This window comes from Mercenaria mercenaria, chromosome 16 (genome assembly GCF_021730395.1).
Source record: "Mercenaria mercenaria strain notata chromosome 16, MADL_Memer_1, whole genome shotgun sequence".
Lineage (NCBI taxonomy): Eukaryota > Metazoa > Mollusca > Bivalvia > Venerida > Veneridae > Mercenaria > Mercenaria mercenaria.
Window position 1 is genome coordinate 15,498,907 of NC_069376.1, and position 20,686 is coordinate 15,519,592.

At 36.7% G+C, this 20,686-nt stretch overlaps 1 protein-coding gene across 3 annotated transcripts in view; it reads right to left on the minus strand.

Annotated features, from left to right (window-relative positions):
* Nucleotides 1-363: 363 nt before the first annotated feature.
* Nucleotides 364-20,686, minus strand: part of LOC123539661 (uncharacterized) — a 52,008-nt gene continuing 31,685 nt past the window's right edge. Inside the window, exons 7-14 of one of the 3 annotated variants that reach the window (XM_053526183.1) lie at nt 17,028-17,166; nt 13,315-13,449; nt 10,452-10,532; nt 9,893-9,973; nt 8,707-8,951; nt 4,320-4,403; nt 3,752-3,957; nt 364-1,606 (exon numbers count right to left, since the gene is read on the minus strand). In XM_053526183.1, coding sequence (XP_053382158.1) covers nt 1,366-1,606; nt 3,752-3,957; nt 4,320-4,403; nt 8,707-8,951; nt 9,893-9,973; nt 10,452-10,532; nt 13,315-13,449; nt 17,028-17,166 — 1,212 coding nt within the window. In that variant the 3' untranslated portion in view covers nt 364-1,365. Of the gene's footprint in view, nt 1,607-3,751; nt 3,958-4,319; nt 4,404-8,706; nt 8,955-9,892; nt 9,974-10,451; nt 10,533-13,314; nt 13,450-17,027; nt 17,167-20,686 lie in introns of all 3 variants that reach the window. The other 2 variants (XM_053526182.1, XM_053526184.1) reach the window with 2 other exon arrangements.

Below are 20,686 nucleotides of genomic sequence, written 5' to 3' on the forward strand. Positions count from 1 at the left end.
TATACCTTTTATAGTTTTGGAGTAAGTTTTGGAGTAAATGGCCTTTCATTATGTATCTGCGTCAACCATGCACCAAGACCTGTATCACTGGCATCAGTATTTTCGGTAAATCAAGGGCCATAATTCCGAAGTGCCTGGGCCGATTTGGCTAGTTATCGAACTTGGCCGAGGACTTATTGTCAAACACATTTTGTTCAAGTTTGGTGAAGATCGGATGAGAACTGTTTGACTTCGAGTGCGGACAAGACAGACAGACAGGAGTATATCAATATGTCTCCCACACCACTGTGGAGACGATTTTAGGAGATGATTATATTAAGGTCGTACAGAATAAAAACACTAGTCACAAGGAAGTACAAGGAGTATGTAAAATAAACCATATATTATATGTTAAAATGTAAGTAAAAGTATATATTTACCAAAGTATATCTCAAACAAATTTACAAAGATTTTTCTCAATTTAAGTTTAAAATACATGTTCATTTCATCAAAGGAAAACCTAATTTATTACTACAGTCACATATCTACATATTTGCACATAATCAAAAGCAAAGTACCTCTGTATATACAAGTAAACAAGTACAATAGGAAATGGCTCTCAACAAAACTGCATGCTAAAATATATAATAAAAACATACTTGATATGAAAAAATATTTACATAAATATTTTATAAAGCTGAAAAAAACTAATCTTATCATGAACAAGAATGCATGTCTTTCAAACTATTTTTCTTCAAGCTGCTAGGTTCTGCGTCAAGAGGGAAATTTAATACATCTGCACTTCCTCTCATCCAATCTATCACAATAGCAAGTACTTAATCAAATTCAAATTTATATCTTAGGTCCCTACTACTATGTTTTTGAGAACAAATATGAAATAGAAGAAAAAAGTAGAATAATACTGTACATTCGTATTCGATCTACTCGTGACTTTTTTAACAAGACTTTTATTGAGAAACAATTAAGATGATGCAATCAACAGGAATGTAAACTGGGGATACTTACTTTGTTTAGATACCACGAGCACCAGTCTCAAAAGGATGTTCCTTGTTTGCAGTGTTAAAGATTACGGTAAATGCCGTTAATACGGAATAAACATGATGAAATAATATAATACACAAAATGAAAATAATAATACTTATACGTCATTTTGTATCAACAACAATCATGCACTGCCGCATATAATTCACTACTCACACACATGTCATTCGTCTATAACGGAGACAACGTACTTTTTCGAGCTACTCCAGGCGGTTCTTTAAGGTTACATGCAACAGGTTCCACGCAAACGTAAACAATTCAATCACTATTCAAAACGCAAAACGAATAACATATATGTACAGAAATCTAAGAAAGTTATGTTGCCTATTTCTTTTTTCCTTTTTTCTGTTTGCTTTTTGTCTGCTTTCCTAGTGCTTGTTCAGAATCTTCTACCTTCTGATTTTCGTCCTGATTCTTTGCTTTATTCAACTTCTGACGTTTCTTCTTTTGTCGTCGCTTAAGTTGATTAACTTTCTCTTCCATTGAGGAAGGATGTGCAGCAGCAAAAATATCTTTCCTCAGTTCGGAGTACAGTTTCGAACTCCTTACATCGTTATCAAGATTTCTGTGGAACGAGAAATGTCATATCGTTAGTACAGATATGAGCAAACTTTTTTAGTGAAAGTAGAACTAAGCAATTCAGTATCTGCAAACTGTTCAAGTATGAATTTGTAGTTTTGTCAAAATATTGTGAATGTGACAAATTTATTACTAAGTATGTTTTACTTTATTGTTCACTTGTTTGAAACAAGAGGGCCATGATGGCCCTATATCGCTCACCTGAGTAGAGTTGCTTGCTTGAACAAATTTCTTAGCTAAAGCTTTAAAAACAAGAAAATTAGGTGAGTGGGTCAAGGTAAAGATTACGCAAGATTACTTTTAAAATCTGTAACAAAATATTACAGGTGGTCCAAATCCTTTTGCTGTAGCTTAGAAAACAAGAAAGTAGGTCAGAGGGTCACATTGATGGTCACTGAAAGTCTGTTTAAAGATCAGCATGCAAAACTATACATGTCGTCAAAATCTTATCTTAAAAAAACAAGAAAGTAGGTTAGTAGTTCACATTCAAGGTCACTGAAAATCAGTTTTAAGATCGATGTGCAAAACTGTACATGTCATCCAAATTTCAAGGCTGTATCTTAAAAAACAAGAAAGTAGGTCAGTAGGTCAAGGTTACAGTCAAGTGACCCCTAATTACTTGGGGTCATACGGTAATTATAATTAAACAGTCTAGGAAATATGATCAGATAATTTTTGAAGTATTTTTTCCAATATAACTCATATAGAAACTATGTGACCCTCGGGGCGGGGCCTCTTTTCATCCCAGGGGCATAATTTGAATAATCGTGTTAGAGAGGCACGAGGCAATGTTACACACTGAATATCAAAAGCATAGGCCTTGAACTTACAGTCAAGAAGATTTTTAAAAGATTTTTCCTATGTAAGTCTATGTAAAACTTGCGAACTCCAGGGCAAGGCCTCTTTTTACCCCAGAGGCATAATTTCAACAATCTTGGTAAAGAACCACTAGGCAATGCAACATACCAAAAATCAAAAGCCTAGGCCTAGCAGTTTCAGACAAGAAAATTTTTAATTTTTTTCCTATATAAGTCTATGTAAAACTTGGGACCCCCGGGGCGGAGCCTCTTTTTATAAAAGGGCATCATTTGAACAATCTTGGTAGAGAACCACAAGGCAATGCTACAAACCAAACACCAAAGGCCTAGTTCTTTGGTTTTAGACAATCAGATTTATAAAAAAAAATCCTATTTAAGTCTATGTAAAACTTGAGACCCCCGGGTGGGCCTCTTTTCACCCCAGGGGCATAATTTGAACATTTAGGTCTTTTGGTTTCAGACAAGAAGATTTTTTAAGTTTTTTCCTATACGTCTATGTAAAATTTGGGACCCCCGGGACGGGGCCTCTTTTCACCCCAGAGGCATAATTTGAACAATCTTTATAGAGGACCATTAGAAGATGTCACATGCCAAATATTGAGGCTCTATGCCTTGTGGTTTTGGACAAGAAGATTTTCAAAGTTTTCCCTATATAAGACTATGTAAACAATATGACCCCAAGGGCGGGGCCATATTTGACCCTAGGGGGGTAATTTGATTAATCTTGGTAGAGGACTACTAGATGATACTACACGCCAAGTATCAAAGCCCTATGACCTGTGGTTTTGGACAAGAAGATTGTTAAAGTTTTTACTTTCGGTTCCCATGGCAACCAGAGTTCTATATGGAATTGAATTCTTTGAACAATATTTAAAGAAGACCATCCAAGGAACATCCCTGTGAAGTTTCATCAAAATTGGCCTGGTTGTTTAGGAGGAGATGTTGTTTAAAGGAAAGTGTGGACGGACGCCAGACGACGGACGGACGGACGACGGACGCAGGACGGTGAGTGATCACAATAGCTCAACCTGAGCCTTTGGCTCAGGTAAGCTAAAAAACCTGAATAAAGGATTAAAAAAAGTAAGCAAACTGTAATTTACCTTACCTATTACCCGATACATGAAGGAAATATTGTAGTTTACCCCAACAATGAGTGTATATAGCAATAAAACATATCAATGTTTATATAGATTATATATTCACATATTTGCTAAGCACTTGGCAAGGCATTTAAAAAACCCATCCAAGGCGTCGATTAAATCCAGATATAACACAGATAAAGAGTATGAAATTAATGTGTATGATATTAATACCCCTTGCAAGTGTCGTAAACTCTTCTTATCAGCTTTGCCCGTGCTATAAGATCAAGGATAATTAACATGTCATCGTATCCTGGTGCAAGCATCAAGCCATATTCATCGTCCTTTTCAGTCCATCTTGCAACTGTTTCTTGTGTGAAACCACATTCTTTAAGATGTTCTGTGTCAGAGCTATCGAGGCTACATTTGTCCAACATCAGCTAAAACAAGCAATTACAAGAAAAGTCATTGGATTAATTCTACAGATCAACTTCACTGTTCTCATACGCTGCAGGATTTAAATTGCAAACCCCAAAGTCTGTATCAGCTTTTCGTTAAAACTAATTATACCTTGTGTCAGTAGCTTTAAAACATTTTATGCATAAACATCTTTACCAGTAACACTGATTAGTATATTCATGACAATAAATTTCGGGTCCAAGAGTGAATTACAGAACTGTGATTTTTTATATTTAATGTCGTACAAACAATGTCGGCATTTCTCTTTCTTGTGGACCAATGCGTGAAAAATTATATCTAAACTCTTTATTCCAATACTCAACAACAACAATATAAAATGTACCTTAATGTCCCATATATGCCCGTCTATAAGAATTTCGTATTCCGTCATCAAAGCCACAGATGCCATTCTGATGTCACTGAATACCTATAAAAAGTAAAACCTGTCTCAATGGATCTAAAATCGGTTGGTTTGAGGGGTGTAACACATTCGCTTGTTTCAGGCTTAACACGCTTATAATTGCTCATGTGTTCAAAAGACATTTCGTATATATTTATAAAGTTAGCGGTTTTAACACTGGCACCAGACTAGAAAGAAAATGCCATAGTACAATTTAGATGCTACGCCTAGGTATACCATGAGAACCATGGTCATTACCTAGAAAATATACTGGCCAATTTCAATCCCTAATATCTCACCTTAAACGTGCGTGCAGTTTGACAAATAGGTACTATACATATTGAACAATTGATAACGTATCTTTCATTGTGCACAAGTGCCTTGATTTTGTTTTATATGTTTCTTATAATAAAGACATCCTGCGTATTTAGTGTTTTCGACAACCTTATAGAAAGGGTATAAAGTCCCCTAGTCAACTTCCAGTCCAGATGACAATAGTTATTCTGGTTGGCTGATGTGAAAATGTATGTGAAGCCTTCGTTTCAAGTACAGGTGTACGCTAAAATGCGTATATGCAACATGAAAGTGCAATTTTACAAAATGTGTACCACTGTATGATTTATCAATCAAAATCGAACTTATTTCTAAGACGACATCCATTCATCATTTGAGTACGGTTGTATAACTGTGAATGTTGCACAATCTTTTTGATTGTCTTTGTATTGCCTATGTGTGTTCTGTACTGGAAGTTGAGTAGGGGAATTTATGCAAGTTTTTCTATAACTCTGTCGGCAACTTAAAATACGCGGAGTGTCTCTGCTACAAGATTTATGGAAAAAAGGTTAAAAGATAAATTATGAAGTGTTCAATATGCATTGTACCCATTCGGCGTTCGGCGAATAGGTGAGATATGCACGATTTAAATGGGCTCATATACTTTCTCGTCCATGACCAAAGTTTACAGTATACTAAGGAGTAGCGTCTAACATGTTCAATGACATTTTCTTTCTGGTCTGGTGCCAGTGCTTTTTGAGTCGAATTAAAATCAACAACGTGTTTGATATATGTATGCATATGTCTACTTGACCTCCGGAATCAAAGGCCGTTGTGACAAGGGTCACAATTAATGTTAGTTAATATTGCAATCGTTGTTTATGTCACTATTGACTATCTTAACATCAGTTGTTTAGGTTAACACATTAACTTATAAAACAAATCAAAAAGAGTACATTTGACGAGGACAATCATGATCACTCTGCATGTAGTTTTGGCTCTGGTTGCCATCTTCTTTGGCGAATCGCATCAATTGGACAATACTGGTAGAGGGTCATCCAGGGTACATTTCTCAATTAATACGAATGAGTGAAAATGATTATTAATAAAGTGCATGATTGATATATGGCATGACCCAATTCCGATTGACCACTTAAAATTCATATAATGTAGAATTTTCACCTGTTGAAGGTGCAGAACGGAATACCTGGTTGAGGATAAATGTTTACAGAGAGAAGACTATTCCGATCCGCATCTTCAACCAACCGGTGATATATTCTTTTTCTTGAAGTACCGCCTCGGTAGCCTAGTAGTAGAGCGCCCGCTTTGAGTGTGGACTGTCAAAAGTTCTATTCCTGCCTGTCCACGTCATACCAAAAAACGTGAAAATGAGACTAGTAGTTTCCTCGCTTGGCGCTCAGCATTAAGAGAATAGTTCTAGGACTGGTCAGCCCGATATCAGTGTAATGTGACAGGGTGTGGTCTATATCGTGATACTACAGCGAGGAAGCACCATAAATCTGGGCATTGTGCTCACTGCTACAAGTAGACACCGTCGTTTATGTGACTTGAAAAATGTTGAAAATGATGCTAAACTTAAACACACACGCACACACACTCCGTATTCTACAAAAGAGCTGTCCGTAAGACAGGCAATACTCGACTATTCGAATTTCTGTCACAGAAGCAGGAATATTACCCTAAATGTTAAAATATCTATAGAGTTTCAAGCAAGTATCTGCATTATTTTTGGAGATAGTAACTTGCACGCAAAACTTTAACCAGGATTTTCTAAATCAGAAGAGGGGCATAATTTGGCCAAAATGCATGCCATAATTATGGGACTTGATGCTATCACCTAGTTTTCTAACCCCGAAGACACATATGCAGTTTCAATTCATTGACTGCATTAGTTTTGGTGCAAAACTTTAACCAAGATTTTCCAATCCAAAAGGCGGCATAATTTGGCCAAAATGCATGTAAAAGTTATTGGTCTTGATGCTATCACCTAGCTGTATAACACTGAAGACACATGTGAAGTTTCAATTCAATATCTGCATTAGTTTTGGAGATAGTAACTTGCATGTAAGTCCAAAAGGGGGCATAATTTGGCCAAAATACATGTCAAAGTTATGAGACGACCTAGTGAGGTTGGTAATTGACATAGAGAAAGAAAAAATAAGTTTCAAAGCTATATGCCTTTAAATGATAGCTGTATGTACTAGCTTGCAAACCTTTAATCAAGGTGTGACGCTGACGCCAGGGAAAGTCGAACTATTTTATGATAATACAATTGTGTACCAAAACATTCTTAAATCTGTCAAGCCTTTCATGAGTTGTTGTCCGGAAACCATGAAAACCAACGGACTGACAGACAAACCGACCAACCGACAAGCTCACAGCTATATGACCCCTAAACTTCGTATTGTGGGGGTATAATAAAACGAATACATTTAGAGCTATCACTAAATGCGATTAATACCCCTAACGCCGCCTTTATACCGGGAAAGTAAAATTTGGTGATCATGAGGTCTGTCCTCTGTGACCTTGGCCTTAAACCTTACAACTACTATACATGTGCAACCTATATGGCGTCTTAATTAGGTCAATGTCTGAAGCTAACTTTATGAAAGTGGTTTAGAATATAAGCAGAGGACACGAATTTCAGCTATTCGCTCTTTGACCTCTAAATGTGACCTTTACCTCTGAAATTGCAACCTGCCTCAAACGCTCTGCAAGTCGTATTGACAAGGGAAGTAATTAACGCTAGTTTTATAAACAGCTTCCCAGAGGAAAAGAATATATATTGAGCGAACACACATATAAGCTTTCTGACATCTAAACTCCAATGGTGACCTTGACCTTGGACAGAGTGGGTTGTGTGTTGATGAATTAAATACCTGACAGCTGTTTTTATGAAAATCTTCCCAGCGATTTACAAGATATTGCGGCGACAGAAAGTTAAACTGTTTAACCTAAAAACGTGACATTTACCTTGAAACAAGCAACCTAGGATGTGCACTCTGCACGTCATCTTGATGAGGTTATCAACTGATGCCAGCTTTATAAAAAGCTATCCAGCAGTTAAGAAGATATGAAGCAGACAAGATGTTAAGCTATTTAACATTTGACCTCCAACAGTGACTTTGACCTTGGACCTACTGAACTAGGTTGTACGCTTTGCATATCGCCTTGATTAGGTTAACAATGCATGCTAGTTTTATGAAATTCTTCTCCGTGGTTAAGAAGATATGGGGAAAACGCAACAGACGGATGGACGGACATATATGCGTGACTCCAATATAGCCCCACGTACTAATAAGTTACCTAGAAGGTGATTTTATTACAAAAACATATGTTTCCCCTTACGTATTCTAAGGAGTTGGACCTGTGAAAGCCGGAGAAGATTTTTCTACCTTTAGCTATTTTGTGCAGCGAAGCGAAACGTGTCGGCGATATGCACAACTAGGCTTGGTACTGATCACTCCTGTGAAGTTTCGTTGAAATTTGTCCAGCAGTTTGACCTGTGAAAACCGGACAAGATTGTTCTATTTTAGCTCTGGTGGCCATTTTTTACAGCGAAGCGGAATTTGCCGGCGATATGCACAACTAGAATTGGTACTGATCACTCCTGTGAAATTCCACTGAAATCCAGCCAGCAGTTTGGCCTGTGAAAGCCGGACAAGATTTTTCTATCTTTAACTCTGGCGGCCATTTAGTGCAGCGAAGCGAAACGTGTCGTGGATATGTACAATTAGGCTTGGTACTGATCACTCCTGTGAAGTTTCGTCGAAATCCGGCCAGCAGTTTGACCTGTGAAAGCCGGACAAGATTTTTTTTTCTTTAACTCTGGCGATCATTTTGTGCACTGAAGCGGAACGTGCCGGCGATATGCACAACTATGCTTGCTTGTTACTGATCACTTCTGTGAAGTTTCGTCAACATCCGGCCAGCAGTTTGACCTGTGAAAGCTGGACAAGCCTAATGCGGATGGACGGACAGACAGACGGCGAAGACAAAAACAATAATAATAAATATACAAAAGAAAACCACTTACGATATTTACATCCTTGTTAGTTACAAGCTCATCTAAATGCCACTTGTCAACCAAATCTTTGTCAATGTAGTAGATGTAGGTCTTCGGGGACATGTGTATGACGAATATGCGAATATTGTGTTGTGTTCGTCCAATAACACACACGATACTTTGATCAGTTGAAACTGAAACTAGCGAGTCGATCACGTGTCTAGATTCTTCTTCCATTGTTACAACTGCTGTGTCAGCAGGAAGTTTCGTTTCATCTGCTGATAAAATGTTTCAACCGAATAATTTGGTGCATATAAAAATTTGAATATAGGTCGAACGTGGGTACAAAAAATCATTATATACGATATCGTTTCAAGCAATTATAATGCGACAGAAATTTAACACTGTTTAAAAAATCATTATCTAAACACCTCACTTACTTCTAGTCGGGAATTAAAATTGGTTTCATAAAGTACTTTTTATTCACTTACTATTAGTACATGTACTTCGAAATGGTTTCCTCAGATAAAGCAAACAGCTGACATAGCTAGCTGTTAACGAATTTCATTCAATTATCAAGCATTATTATGTTTGCTTTATTGTCAAAAGTATATTAACAAGACAAAACAGAAGAAGACAAAAAGTGATACTAAACATCAAAACAAATATAATTCTTGCATACCGCACTTGATTTTTCGGTGATTTTACAAATACTGAACAAACGCCGGATGACTGTCGTGCTTTTATTGACAACTAACGATTCCGGTATTGATAATATAATGTTAATATAGACTTGGAAAAACACAGATACCATGAAAGTTGTTCTTTGTTCTTTATAGGATATTTTTCTATTAAAAAAATACATAAGTTGCCCTACAAATGATTAAACTAAAACGGAACTTCATTGTTCTGCGTCTTTAAAATGTTGTTTCTGTTTACGGAAGTTAATTTCCTGCGCTTCGTTTAAAGACACGATAATAAAGTGTTTCATTTGCTTTCTTAACTCTATAATTTATAAATACGATATGCATAAAAATAATCTATCACTGGTTGTAGAGGGTGTATATATTCGGCAAAAACAGTGACCTTAGAACCGGATATTTTCATCTGCGTCTACAACCAGTGCCAGATTATTATATATAATTTAAAGTTTTGTTACTCCAGCTTAAAAATAACAATGAATTCTATCACGAGCTTAAACGAATTAAACTGTCACCTGTTGCTGTAAATATATTTTCAGCTGAGAAATCTATACCGCCTACCGCCCCTTCTGTGCTGTCATCCTGTCTTGTACTTCCTAAAAAGACAATTTCATCCGTGTTTATACTAAGTAACTTCTACAAGTTTTTGCGACTTCTTATACTTTCTGTTGTTTTGTGAAGTTTTATATCAAGTTTGCAATACACACTGTATCAAGACAAGAGGGACATAGTAGCCATAAGTCGCTCATCTGAAATTGACTTATTGACAATGAATATAAGTATGACATACTGAATCATGAATAGCAAGCACTGCATGAGAAAAAGGCCTTTAACTCTTTCTTAACTCTATAATTTATAAATACGATATGCATAAAAATATGCTACCACCTGTTGTAGATGCAGATGTATATATTCGACAAAAACAGTGACCATAGAACCGGATATTTTCATCTGCATCTACAACCAATGGCAGACTATTATAAATAATTTAAAATTTTGTTATTCCAGCTTAAAAATAACAACATTGCGTTGAAAATTAATTCTATCACGAGCTAAGACAAGTTTAAATGTCACCTGCTGCTGTAAATATGTTTTCAGCTGAGGCATTTATGCCGCCTACCGCTCCTTCTGTGTTGTCATCCTGTCTTGTACTTCCTAAAAAGACAATTTCATCCGTGGTTATATTAAGTATATACTTTCTGCTGTTTTGAGAGGTTTTATATCAAAACACACTGTACCAAGACAAAAGGGACATATATTTGTAGTAGCCATAAGTTGCTCACCTAAAATTGACTAACTGACCATGAATATAAGTATGACATACTGAATCATGATTAGTAACAACTGTGTCTAGTATAAACACTAGATCGCTCACCTGACAGCTGGATCGAAAAAACCTGGAACAAGGAACAATGCTGTTAAACAATTTAAAAGTCAGGCCAACAGTTCCAGTGGAGAAGGAGAAGATTTTCAAAGCTTTCTACATAGCCATACAGAGAAATCTAGCCCCGCCCCCTGGCGACCATGATTTTTTTAACAAAACAAAATGCTTTGAATGAATTTTGTAGTGGGTCACCCATGGAATATTGCTGTGAAACTAGAAGATGCTTTTGTTGAAAAGCGCATGTCTCCCCCAATGCATAGTCGTAATAGGCAAGAAGTCAAGAGGGGACAGGAGCGACAGTCAAAGAGACACTGAAGGTTGGCTGCAATAGGCATGTTCAATCATCCTATGAAGTTTCAACATTCTGGGTCTAATGGTTCTCAAGTTATTGATCGAAAACCGTTTTCCATGTTCAGGCCCCTGTGACCTTGACCTTTGATCAAGTGACCCCAAAATCAATTAGGTGCATCTACTCTGCATGTCCAATCATCCTATGAAGTTTCAACATACTTGTTCAAGTGCTTCTCAAGTTATTGATTGGAAACCGTTTTCCATGTTCAGACCCCTGTGACCTTGACCTTAGCTCAAGTGACCCAAAAACTATAAGGGTTATTTACTCTGTAAGTACTATAATCCTATGAAGTATTAAGGTTCAGGGTCAAATGGTTCTCAAATTATTGATTGGAAACCGTTTTCCATGTTCTGGTCTCTGTGTCCTTGACCTTTAATCAAGTGACTCAAAAATCAATAGGGGTCATCTACTCTACGTGTCCAATCATCCTATGAAGTTTCAAAATTCTGGGTCAAGTGGTTCTTAAGTTATTGATCAGAAACAGTTTTACACGTTCAGACCCCTGTGACCTTGACCTTTGATCTAGTAACCCCAAAAATAAAAGGGTCATTAACTCTGCAACACCTGTCAACCTATGAAGTTTTAAGGTTCTAGGTCAAACGGTTCTGTAGTTATTGACCAAAAATGAAATGTGACGGAGAGATGGCCCCTGTGACATTGACCCTTGATTGAGTGACCGCAAAAACAATAAGGATCATTTAATCTGTAAGTCCTATCACCCTATGAAGTTTGAAGGTTCTAGATCAAATGGTTCTCAAGTTACTGACCGGAAATGGATTTTCATGTTCTGGTCGCTAAGACCTTGACCTTCAATAGAGTGACCCCAAAATCAATAGAGGTCATCTGCTCTGCATGTCCAATCATCCTATGAAGTTTCAACATTCTTGGTCAAGTGGGTCTCAAGTTATTGATCGGAAATGGTTCTTTATGTTCAGGCCCCTGTGACCTTGACCTTTAACAGAGTGATCCCACAATCGATAGGGGTCATCTACTCTGCCTGTCCAGTCATCCTGTGAAGTTACAACATTCTTGGTCAAGTGGTTCTCAAGTTATTGATCGGAAATGGTTTACCATGTTCAGGCCCCTGTGACCTTGACCTTTGATGGAGTAACCCAAAAAACAATAGGGGTCGTCTGCTCCATAAGCCCTGCCAACCTATGAAGTTTGAAGGTTCTAGGTAAAATGGTTCTCCAGTTATTGGTCGGAAATGAAGTGTGACGGACGGATGGACGGACAGGGCAAAATAATTTATCTCCCCCAGTGGGTCACCCATGGAGCATTGCTGTGAAATAATGATAAGCTCAAGTGAATCCTAACAAGGGGAAAGTGGCCCCATGTGCATAAAATTGGAAGAAGACCGTATGATGATGATAGAGATCAAGTTTGATAAAGATTCATCCACGTATTCATGTGAAGAGGTTGTTTAAATGTGGTTCCATCTTTAGCTCTAGCGGCATCTAAAAGGGGCCGGGAGATGCTACTGACCAAGTTTGATGAAGATCCATCAAGCCGTTTATGAGAAGTCGTTTAAAGGTACTCCTAAAAGGGGCCAAGCTGTCCTATTTAAACACTTTATGGATCTTCATCAATGTTGATTTTTAGCATCAGTATAAGGTCCTCTTCCAGATTTGTTCGAATGCGGGCACTCGGTCCGGTAAGGGCTGTTAGGGCTAAAAAGTAGAAAAACCTTTAAACAACATGAACCACATGATGAATCTGAATGAAACTCGGTCTGTAGCATCAGTATACGGTCATCTCTTAAATTTATCCAATGGATGCACTTGGTTTCTTTTAGGGGTTGCTAGAGCTTAAAACAGAAAGACACATTTAAACAAATTCTGATCATTCACTAAACACGCGTCTAAACAACATATAAAAATTATGTAATTCTCTAATGCATTATGCGGTAGGTATTTCAACAACAACAAGTATGTAAGTTTTGTGTAAAGTTATTTATCGCTAACGCCTTCTTAAAGATTATTCACATACATATATAATTAGAGTAATGCAGTTTCTAATGCAGTCAAGCGAAACCATCTGAACAAATTTAAAATCATCAAGTGGTTCACGAGAAATGTCTTTTTTAATATAAAGTATATATGATGGTTGACAAACGCTGAATCATCAACCTTTACTTATAGCTCACCTGAACCTTTGGTATACTTTACTCAAGCATAAAAAGAAACAGAAAATAGATATACCAGGTTTGTTCGCTGACAATGTTATTATCGGCTGTGTTGTTATTGGACTTTCCAACGAGGAGTCCTCAGAAAATGAATTTCGGATATGCTGAGCACTTTGCTGTCCCTCTGTGGAAACTTGTCGAGACGTTTTATCTGAAGGGCGAATGACACAATAATGAACTCCGATTATCTAATAAAATATGAATATTCCAAAAAATGCAATTGATAGTACGAGAGACATTGTAATTCTAAACATTAATATTCTCCTTGTTCTGGTGCATTCTTATATACATACATTTTATGCTTTCGGATAGAAATTACTGACATATAAGTGAAAACATATATTTGATAATTTCACAGCGGAAAAATTCAAATATGTTTTTCCCTGTACCCCGGTTCGGACTTTTTTTATAAATTTCCCCTTACGGTGCCTCAAACGCGACATTTAGTGTTGTTTTATGTGTACAAATCAAATTCATATTGATGCCAAGGCTTCCTTAGCTTGTAGCTTCCACCTCGCTATGCAGTAAGTTTTCTTGAACCAAATTTGAAGATTTTCGGGCATATTCGTAAACAGCCATGAAACAATGTCATTTAATTAATAAAATTTTTAATCATAAAAATAGGCAGGCAGGCAGGTAATGTCTCATCAGTGCACATGTCGGCAGCAATCAATTCTCTTTGCCTGTCCGATTGAATGAAACAATATCCGCATCCGCTATGCCCTCGGCAACAGAAACAAGAAATAGTTCCCTTTTATACGCTTAAGCAAAACAAATAATAGCACTTTACCCGTGCCGTTAATTAAAATAAATCTAATAATATAACACAAAATTTCTCTCCTCAATTCGCACCTTTTACCCCAATATTGCGGCCGTGTCATTACTTGACTGACAAACGGATATTACTCTGCTGTTACAATGGTTCAGATTTTACAATAAATCAATGTCATATTAAACACAAGGACGATTTAACGGTGATTTTTTTTTTTGCAGAAAATATTTCTGACCATTTTTTGTTGTGGATGTATTTTAGGTATATTTTTGTTTTGTAATTTTTGATTATTAACTTGTGTTTTGGTCCGTATTTTGAGCTACCAGCGGGCAACATTTAATCAGGACAACATGAAAAGTGCCAGTAAGTTGGTCTTTTAGTCACGAAAAAGCATGAAATGATTTTTTTTTTTTTTTGGAGATTTTTATTTCATCTCGTCCGTTTCGGAAACAGTATTCTGAAGAGTGTGTGTGTGTGTGTGTGTGTTCGGGTTTAACGTCTTTTTCAACAATTTTTCAGTCATATAAACGACGGTGTCTACTTGTAGCAGTGAGCACAATGCCTAACTTTATAGTGCTGCCTCACTGGAATATCACGCCGTAGACAAGTGGCATGATACCCCACCCAGTCACATTATACTGACACCGGGCTGACCAGTCCTAGCACTATCCTCTTAATGCTGAGCGCCAAGCGAGGAAGCTACTAGTACCATTTTTACGTCTTTGGTATGACGCGGCCGGGGATCGAACCCACGACCTCCCGCACTCGAAGCGGACGCTCTACCACTAGGCTACCGAGGCGGTATTCTGAAGAGTAGCTTCGCCACTATTTTCGAATATCTCGATGGATAAAATTATAATTTAAACAAAGACAAAAGATATTTTCTATGAAATCTTAACATGCTAGTGAGGAACTTTATCAAGAACTTGAATGCAGAGACAGTCATTATTCCGTCGCCATTTTTTTTAAGAAAAAGGGAAATAGTTCGGGCAAACGAATGCATTGTGCATTTAATTTCCTCTATGATACTGACTAACATTATACTAAGGTATATTATATTTCCTTATTTTGATTTAATGTCATTCACTTAAATAAAAAAAAATGAAGAAAAAATGTTTAGAGAGAAAATATTGTATAAAAAGCACTCCGAGTTATCAGACTTGGCATGACAAATTGCGGCATGAGCCCAGAGGGTTGTAAAGTTCAAATGAAATGTCTCCATAAATTATGGAGCTATCTAAGGAAAACAATAATTCTGCCATATTTAGAAACTTAAAACGTTCAACAATCGCCTTTTAAAGGGGGGATAATTGAGTGGTGAAACTTGGCTTGATGTGTTTCATACATTATGGTTCCAAATTTGTGTGAAGCGTAAATCCAACGCATGCATAGGCAATATTCAAGTAACTTTCATTTATGGGACATATTCAGGTCCAAAGGGGGTACACTGTTGTCAAATGAAAAGACATAGTTGTAGAACTTGGTAAATAAATTGCCCTTATGATCGCAGTTTCAATTTCGCAAGTTTCAGAGACATTGAAGAAAATTTCATTTCTGTGGCATTTTCAAAGAAGGAATATTATATAATTTTGTCAAAAGAAAAGAGTTATTGGACTTGGTGTATAACGTTTATTGGTTCAGTCATGTTCAAAGTCAGGCAACACTTTTTACGAATTTTCTAATTCAAAACGAGTAATCATTTCGTTACAATAAACTTATAGTTATGAAACTTAGTGTGTAAACTAACATAATGATCCACAATGTTTTGTGAAGTCTCAATCAAATGCATGAATAAGTTTCAGAAATATTTAAAGAAACGTCAATTTGGGGACATTTTCCAAGTGAAAAAGCAGAACAAGTTTGTCAAAACAAAAGTTCTGGTATGTGAATATGTCTTCTAAAGCTAAAACCCTGATGCAAGCCTGTACGGGTTCAAAAGGTATTCAAGACAAGGAGTTGCGTTTTCAAAATACAAAATCATGCCCACGGGTGTAAGTTTTTTTAAGGTTTTAAGTTCAAAGGTGAAGATCATTATGACGGTCAAGGTCATCTATATACAAGTCATTTTGTAGGTCTTGCCACATGGCTTGCTGAGTGTGAGCATGAACTGAAGTGGGTCATTAATGTGGGCTGTTTGACCAAAAATGTTGCCTATTAAGGTTTTAAGTTTGAGGCTGAAGGTCACATGAGGGTCAATGTTACTTATATAAAGATGAGTTTGTAGGTCTTGCCACAAGGCTTGTTGAGTGCGAGTATGAACTAAATCGGGTTATCAATGTGGGTTGTAGGCAATCTTGTTCGTACATACGGATGAAGGTCAATGTCATCTATATATTGGTCAGTTTGTAGGCCTTGCCAGAAGGTTTCCTGAGTGCAAGTATGACTTAAATTGAGTCATTTATGTGGGCTTTAGGAACAAAAATGTTGTATATCAAGGTTTCAAATTTGAAGGTGACGGTCATATGAAGGTCACTGTCATTTATATATAAGTCAGTTTGTAGGTCTTGCCTGAAGGGTTGATGAATGTATGAACTAAATGTGGTCATTTATGTGGGCCGTTCGCCCAAAAACGTCGTTTATTAAGGTTTTAAGTTTGAAGGTGAAGGTCATATGCGGGTCGAGGTCATTAATATATAGGTTAATTTGAAGGTCTTGCCACAAGGATTGTCGAGTGTGAGTATGTTCTAAATCAGGTCATTAATGTGGGCTGTGTGCAATCTGGTTCGTACGGATGGACGGACGGACAAACGGACGGACAGTTCAATCGCTATATGCCCTGGGGCATAAAAACAAACACTGGGTGGACGGGATGGGACGGGAAAAAAGGGAGTCCTATATACCTGTAGCCCCACACAAAGTTTAGTTAGGAATATTAGCAAATAAAGAAGACAAAAAATTATATAATTGTCTGCATTAAAGGTCGCCTATTTGGTAAAGAACTTATTACAGATACGAACCTGCCCGACGTACATCCAATGCTGTTGGTCCCATCCAGGAAAATCCCAAAACAAACGTGACAGTCTTATTGCTTAGACGTGACCGATTGTCGTAAGTGTCAATATGGAAAATATGCTTCCGTCTGTCCCTGTATTCAACCTACAGAAAGAACGCAGATTAACGCATGACATCTAACTACATAAGGAGAGATTGCTTTTTATCAAAAGTACATGTCTCCAAATGGCGCTTTATCTGGCCATAGGACAAAAAGAAGAACAACATTATGTAAAACCAGACTAGAAATGGCACTGGAAGTGGCTGAAATCCAATCTTCAATTCTGAAGGATAAGTTAAGACGAGATATAGTGTTGGACAGATATACAACCTTAAATGCTGAAAATATAAAAAGGTAGGCATGATAAGAACTTGATTTAATTTTTTGATATCTAAAAGCCTGTAACTTCGACAAACAAGAACTCCGCCTAACGGGGTATAATACAGAAAATGGGCAATGAAAAACAAGAGATGTCAGCAATTTTTTTCGGGGATGTGAGGAGGGAGTTGGACTCTAAACAATTTAAGCACAAAAACTGCGAGTAAAACAAGGGGGAGGGGAAAGAGCATACTTAGAAACAAGTAGACCTAAAAAGAAAAAATACAGGGACGGGGAGGGGCGTATATGTTGGGTGCGGGATGTCGGTGAGGGATACCAAGACACAATATCAGGAAATTTAACCGAAATTAAAAAAAGTACAGGGAATGACAGGGGAAGGATGCAGGAAATGGAACATACCCTGCACACAACATGCATGTCAATATTGGTATATAGGACATAAAACAACGCCATTCGGTAATCACTGTAGATATATATCGGTGAATATCTATCAAAATTAATTATCAAGTTTTGTTTAAATTTCCAGCTTCAAAACTATCATCCGAAAATAATATTAAATGCAAAAATATGCAGTGCAGAAGAGGACGATAAACTAATACATATTGAAGACAGAGTAATGTTATTACACATAATATTTTCTCTCATTTTAATCTTTTAATATAGTTAGTTAATATGTAAATTTATATTCAGCAGTTACATAAGGTTATAAATACATAAAGTTATAAAACTGAAAGGGGCGTGGTAATCAATTATTATCTATGACTGACCTATGTTTCAAGGTCTTAGCACTTCGTCGCATTGCCTACGATCAATAGTTGCACAGTCTGATCTTTCTCATAGCTTTGAGGTAAAAATGTGCATGACGATAAATAATAACAAAACGGGAGATATAAATCGACATATATTCAAAAGGGAAATACCAATGTCCCCCGCCTAAGGACATGTTTTACAAACCATATTACATGCCGATACAATATCCTCTTCAAAGTAAGTAAGATGGGCAACATATTCAAAATGCTTACATATATATCTTTCGTGAAGACGTATATAGTTTGACAAGAATTTGTAACAGAGTTACCAACGTCCCCCGCCTAGGGACATTTTTCACAAAACATACTGCATGCCAATACAACATATTCTAAGTAATAGGGCAACATACTAACAATGTACATAAGTCATAAATATATATCATATAATTCATGAAGACATGAAGTTTGAAAATGTCTGGAAATCTATAATTGGTGAATGCTTTCAAATGCTAATATCTGTATTTTAAAGATTTATGTGATTCTATTTTTAAATTGGTAAGGAAAAATAAAGAAGAGTGCCAGAAAATCACAATATACGCCCGTCATAGCAAATTTCTTGACAGTAGCACCTGTTTTTGCATATGGAATTTCTTTGGCCATTTATAAAAAAGTTATATTAGTTAGAAGTTATTTATAGTAACAACAAAGGGAAGTTAATCCTAAAAAATTCTATATAATATATATCCACACAAAACTCCTTACCAGGTAGAGATAAGTCAAAATACACCTGAAAATTGGATAAAACATGCATGTTGTACCACAGAAAAGTGGTCTCGACTTTTCCCTACGGCCAGAAATAAAAAAGTTACAATATAAGCTATTTAGAGTAAAAACTAAGGGAAGTATGTCGTCTCATCATGGGGAACATTTGTGCCAAGTAATTTCAAACCCCTTGATGAATGGCAGAGTTATGGACCGGACACGAAATAATCCCTGTTAACCTTTGACCTCTAAGTGTGACCTTGACCTTGAAGGTAGGAGTCTGAGTCTTGCGCATGACACGTCGTCTCATTATGGGGAACATTTATGCTAATTATTTCAAAATCCCTTTATGGATGGCAGAGTTATGGACCGGACACGAAGTATGAGGAAGGACGGAAGGAAGGACGGAAGAACGCAGCCTATTTCTATATCACCCTTTTCTTTCTTCGAAAGAGGCGGGGGACAAAAATGTCTGGAAATCTGTAATTGGTAAATGTTTATATCTGTATTTTAAAGATTTAATGTGATTCTTTTTCTAAACTGGTAAGAATAAATAAATAAAAGTAAAATGAAATATTTCAACATACTGAAAGGGAGTAATCAATGCACAAATGAAACGCAAGACATTTATACTAGTACTAAAGAAACTTGTTTTTAAATAACACATCAGTGAAAGTTAATACCAGTGTTGATCAATGCAGAGCTGCTTTGCATATCAACCTAAATTATAATAATACTGCATTTACCTATATATACAATAAAGTTATAACTTGTGCCTGTGTGTGCATTCTGAAAATCTACATTTTATTATTTAACAATAACATTCATGTTACTTTTAACATAATTCTATTTTTAAATTAGTGGGAAAACTGATGAAAAAACATATGTATTGTACTTTATTATTAAATAGGGAAGTAATTTCATGTACCAATAAAAAAGTGAACTTAGGTGCCTGTGACCTTGACTTATTGTTTTGTAATGGTTAATATTTATGTCAAGATATTTAAATATACATCCATGCATAAAAAAGTTAAAGACCAGAAAAAAAATACCAAAAATATATCACAAATGTTTATCTCTCTGTAAGACCTTGACATTGAGCTAGAGATCTGAGTCTCACATGCGACAAATCAATTTGCTATGGCGACTGTTTGTGCCAAGTTTCTTGAATATCCATCCATCCAAAGTAAAATTTTTGACCAGACCAAAACAATGACCTATTACCTTTGACCACTAAATGTGACTTTGGCCTCTGAGATGGGGGCCTGGGTCTTGCACGTGACATGTCGTCTCCTTATGGATAATATTTGTGCCTACTGATTTTGAAGTAGCTTGATAAATGGTATAGTTATGGACCGGACATGAAACTGATATTCTAAACCTGTGACCTCCTAGTGTGACATTGACCTCTTAACCATAAATCTGGGTCTTGTGCGCGATACATCTTCTCCTTATAGGACCATTTAATCAAAGTAATTTCAAAATCCCTTGATGAATGGCAGAGTTAAGGACCGGACACGAAACAGACCCAGTTAACCTTTGATCTCAAAGTTTGACCTTGGTCTTGGAGCTAGTGGTCTGGGTCTTGCGCATGACACGTGGTCTCATTATGGGGAATATTTGTGCCATGTTATTTCAAAATCGCTTTATGGATATCACTGTTATGGACCGGACACGAAGTGTGACAGATGGACGGATGGACAAACGGAAGGACGCAGCCCATTTCTTCAAAAAACGCGTGTGACAAAAAAAGAAAATTATGGTTCTTGTTGGC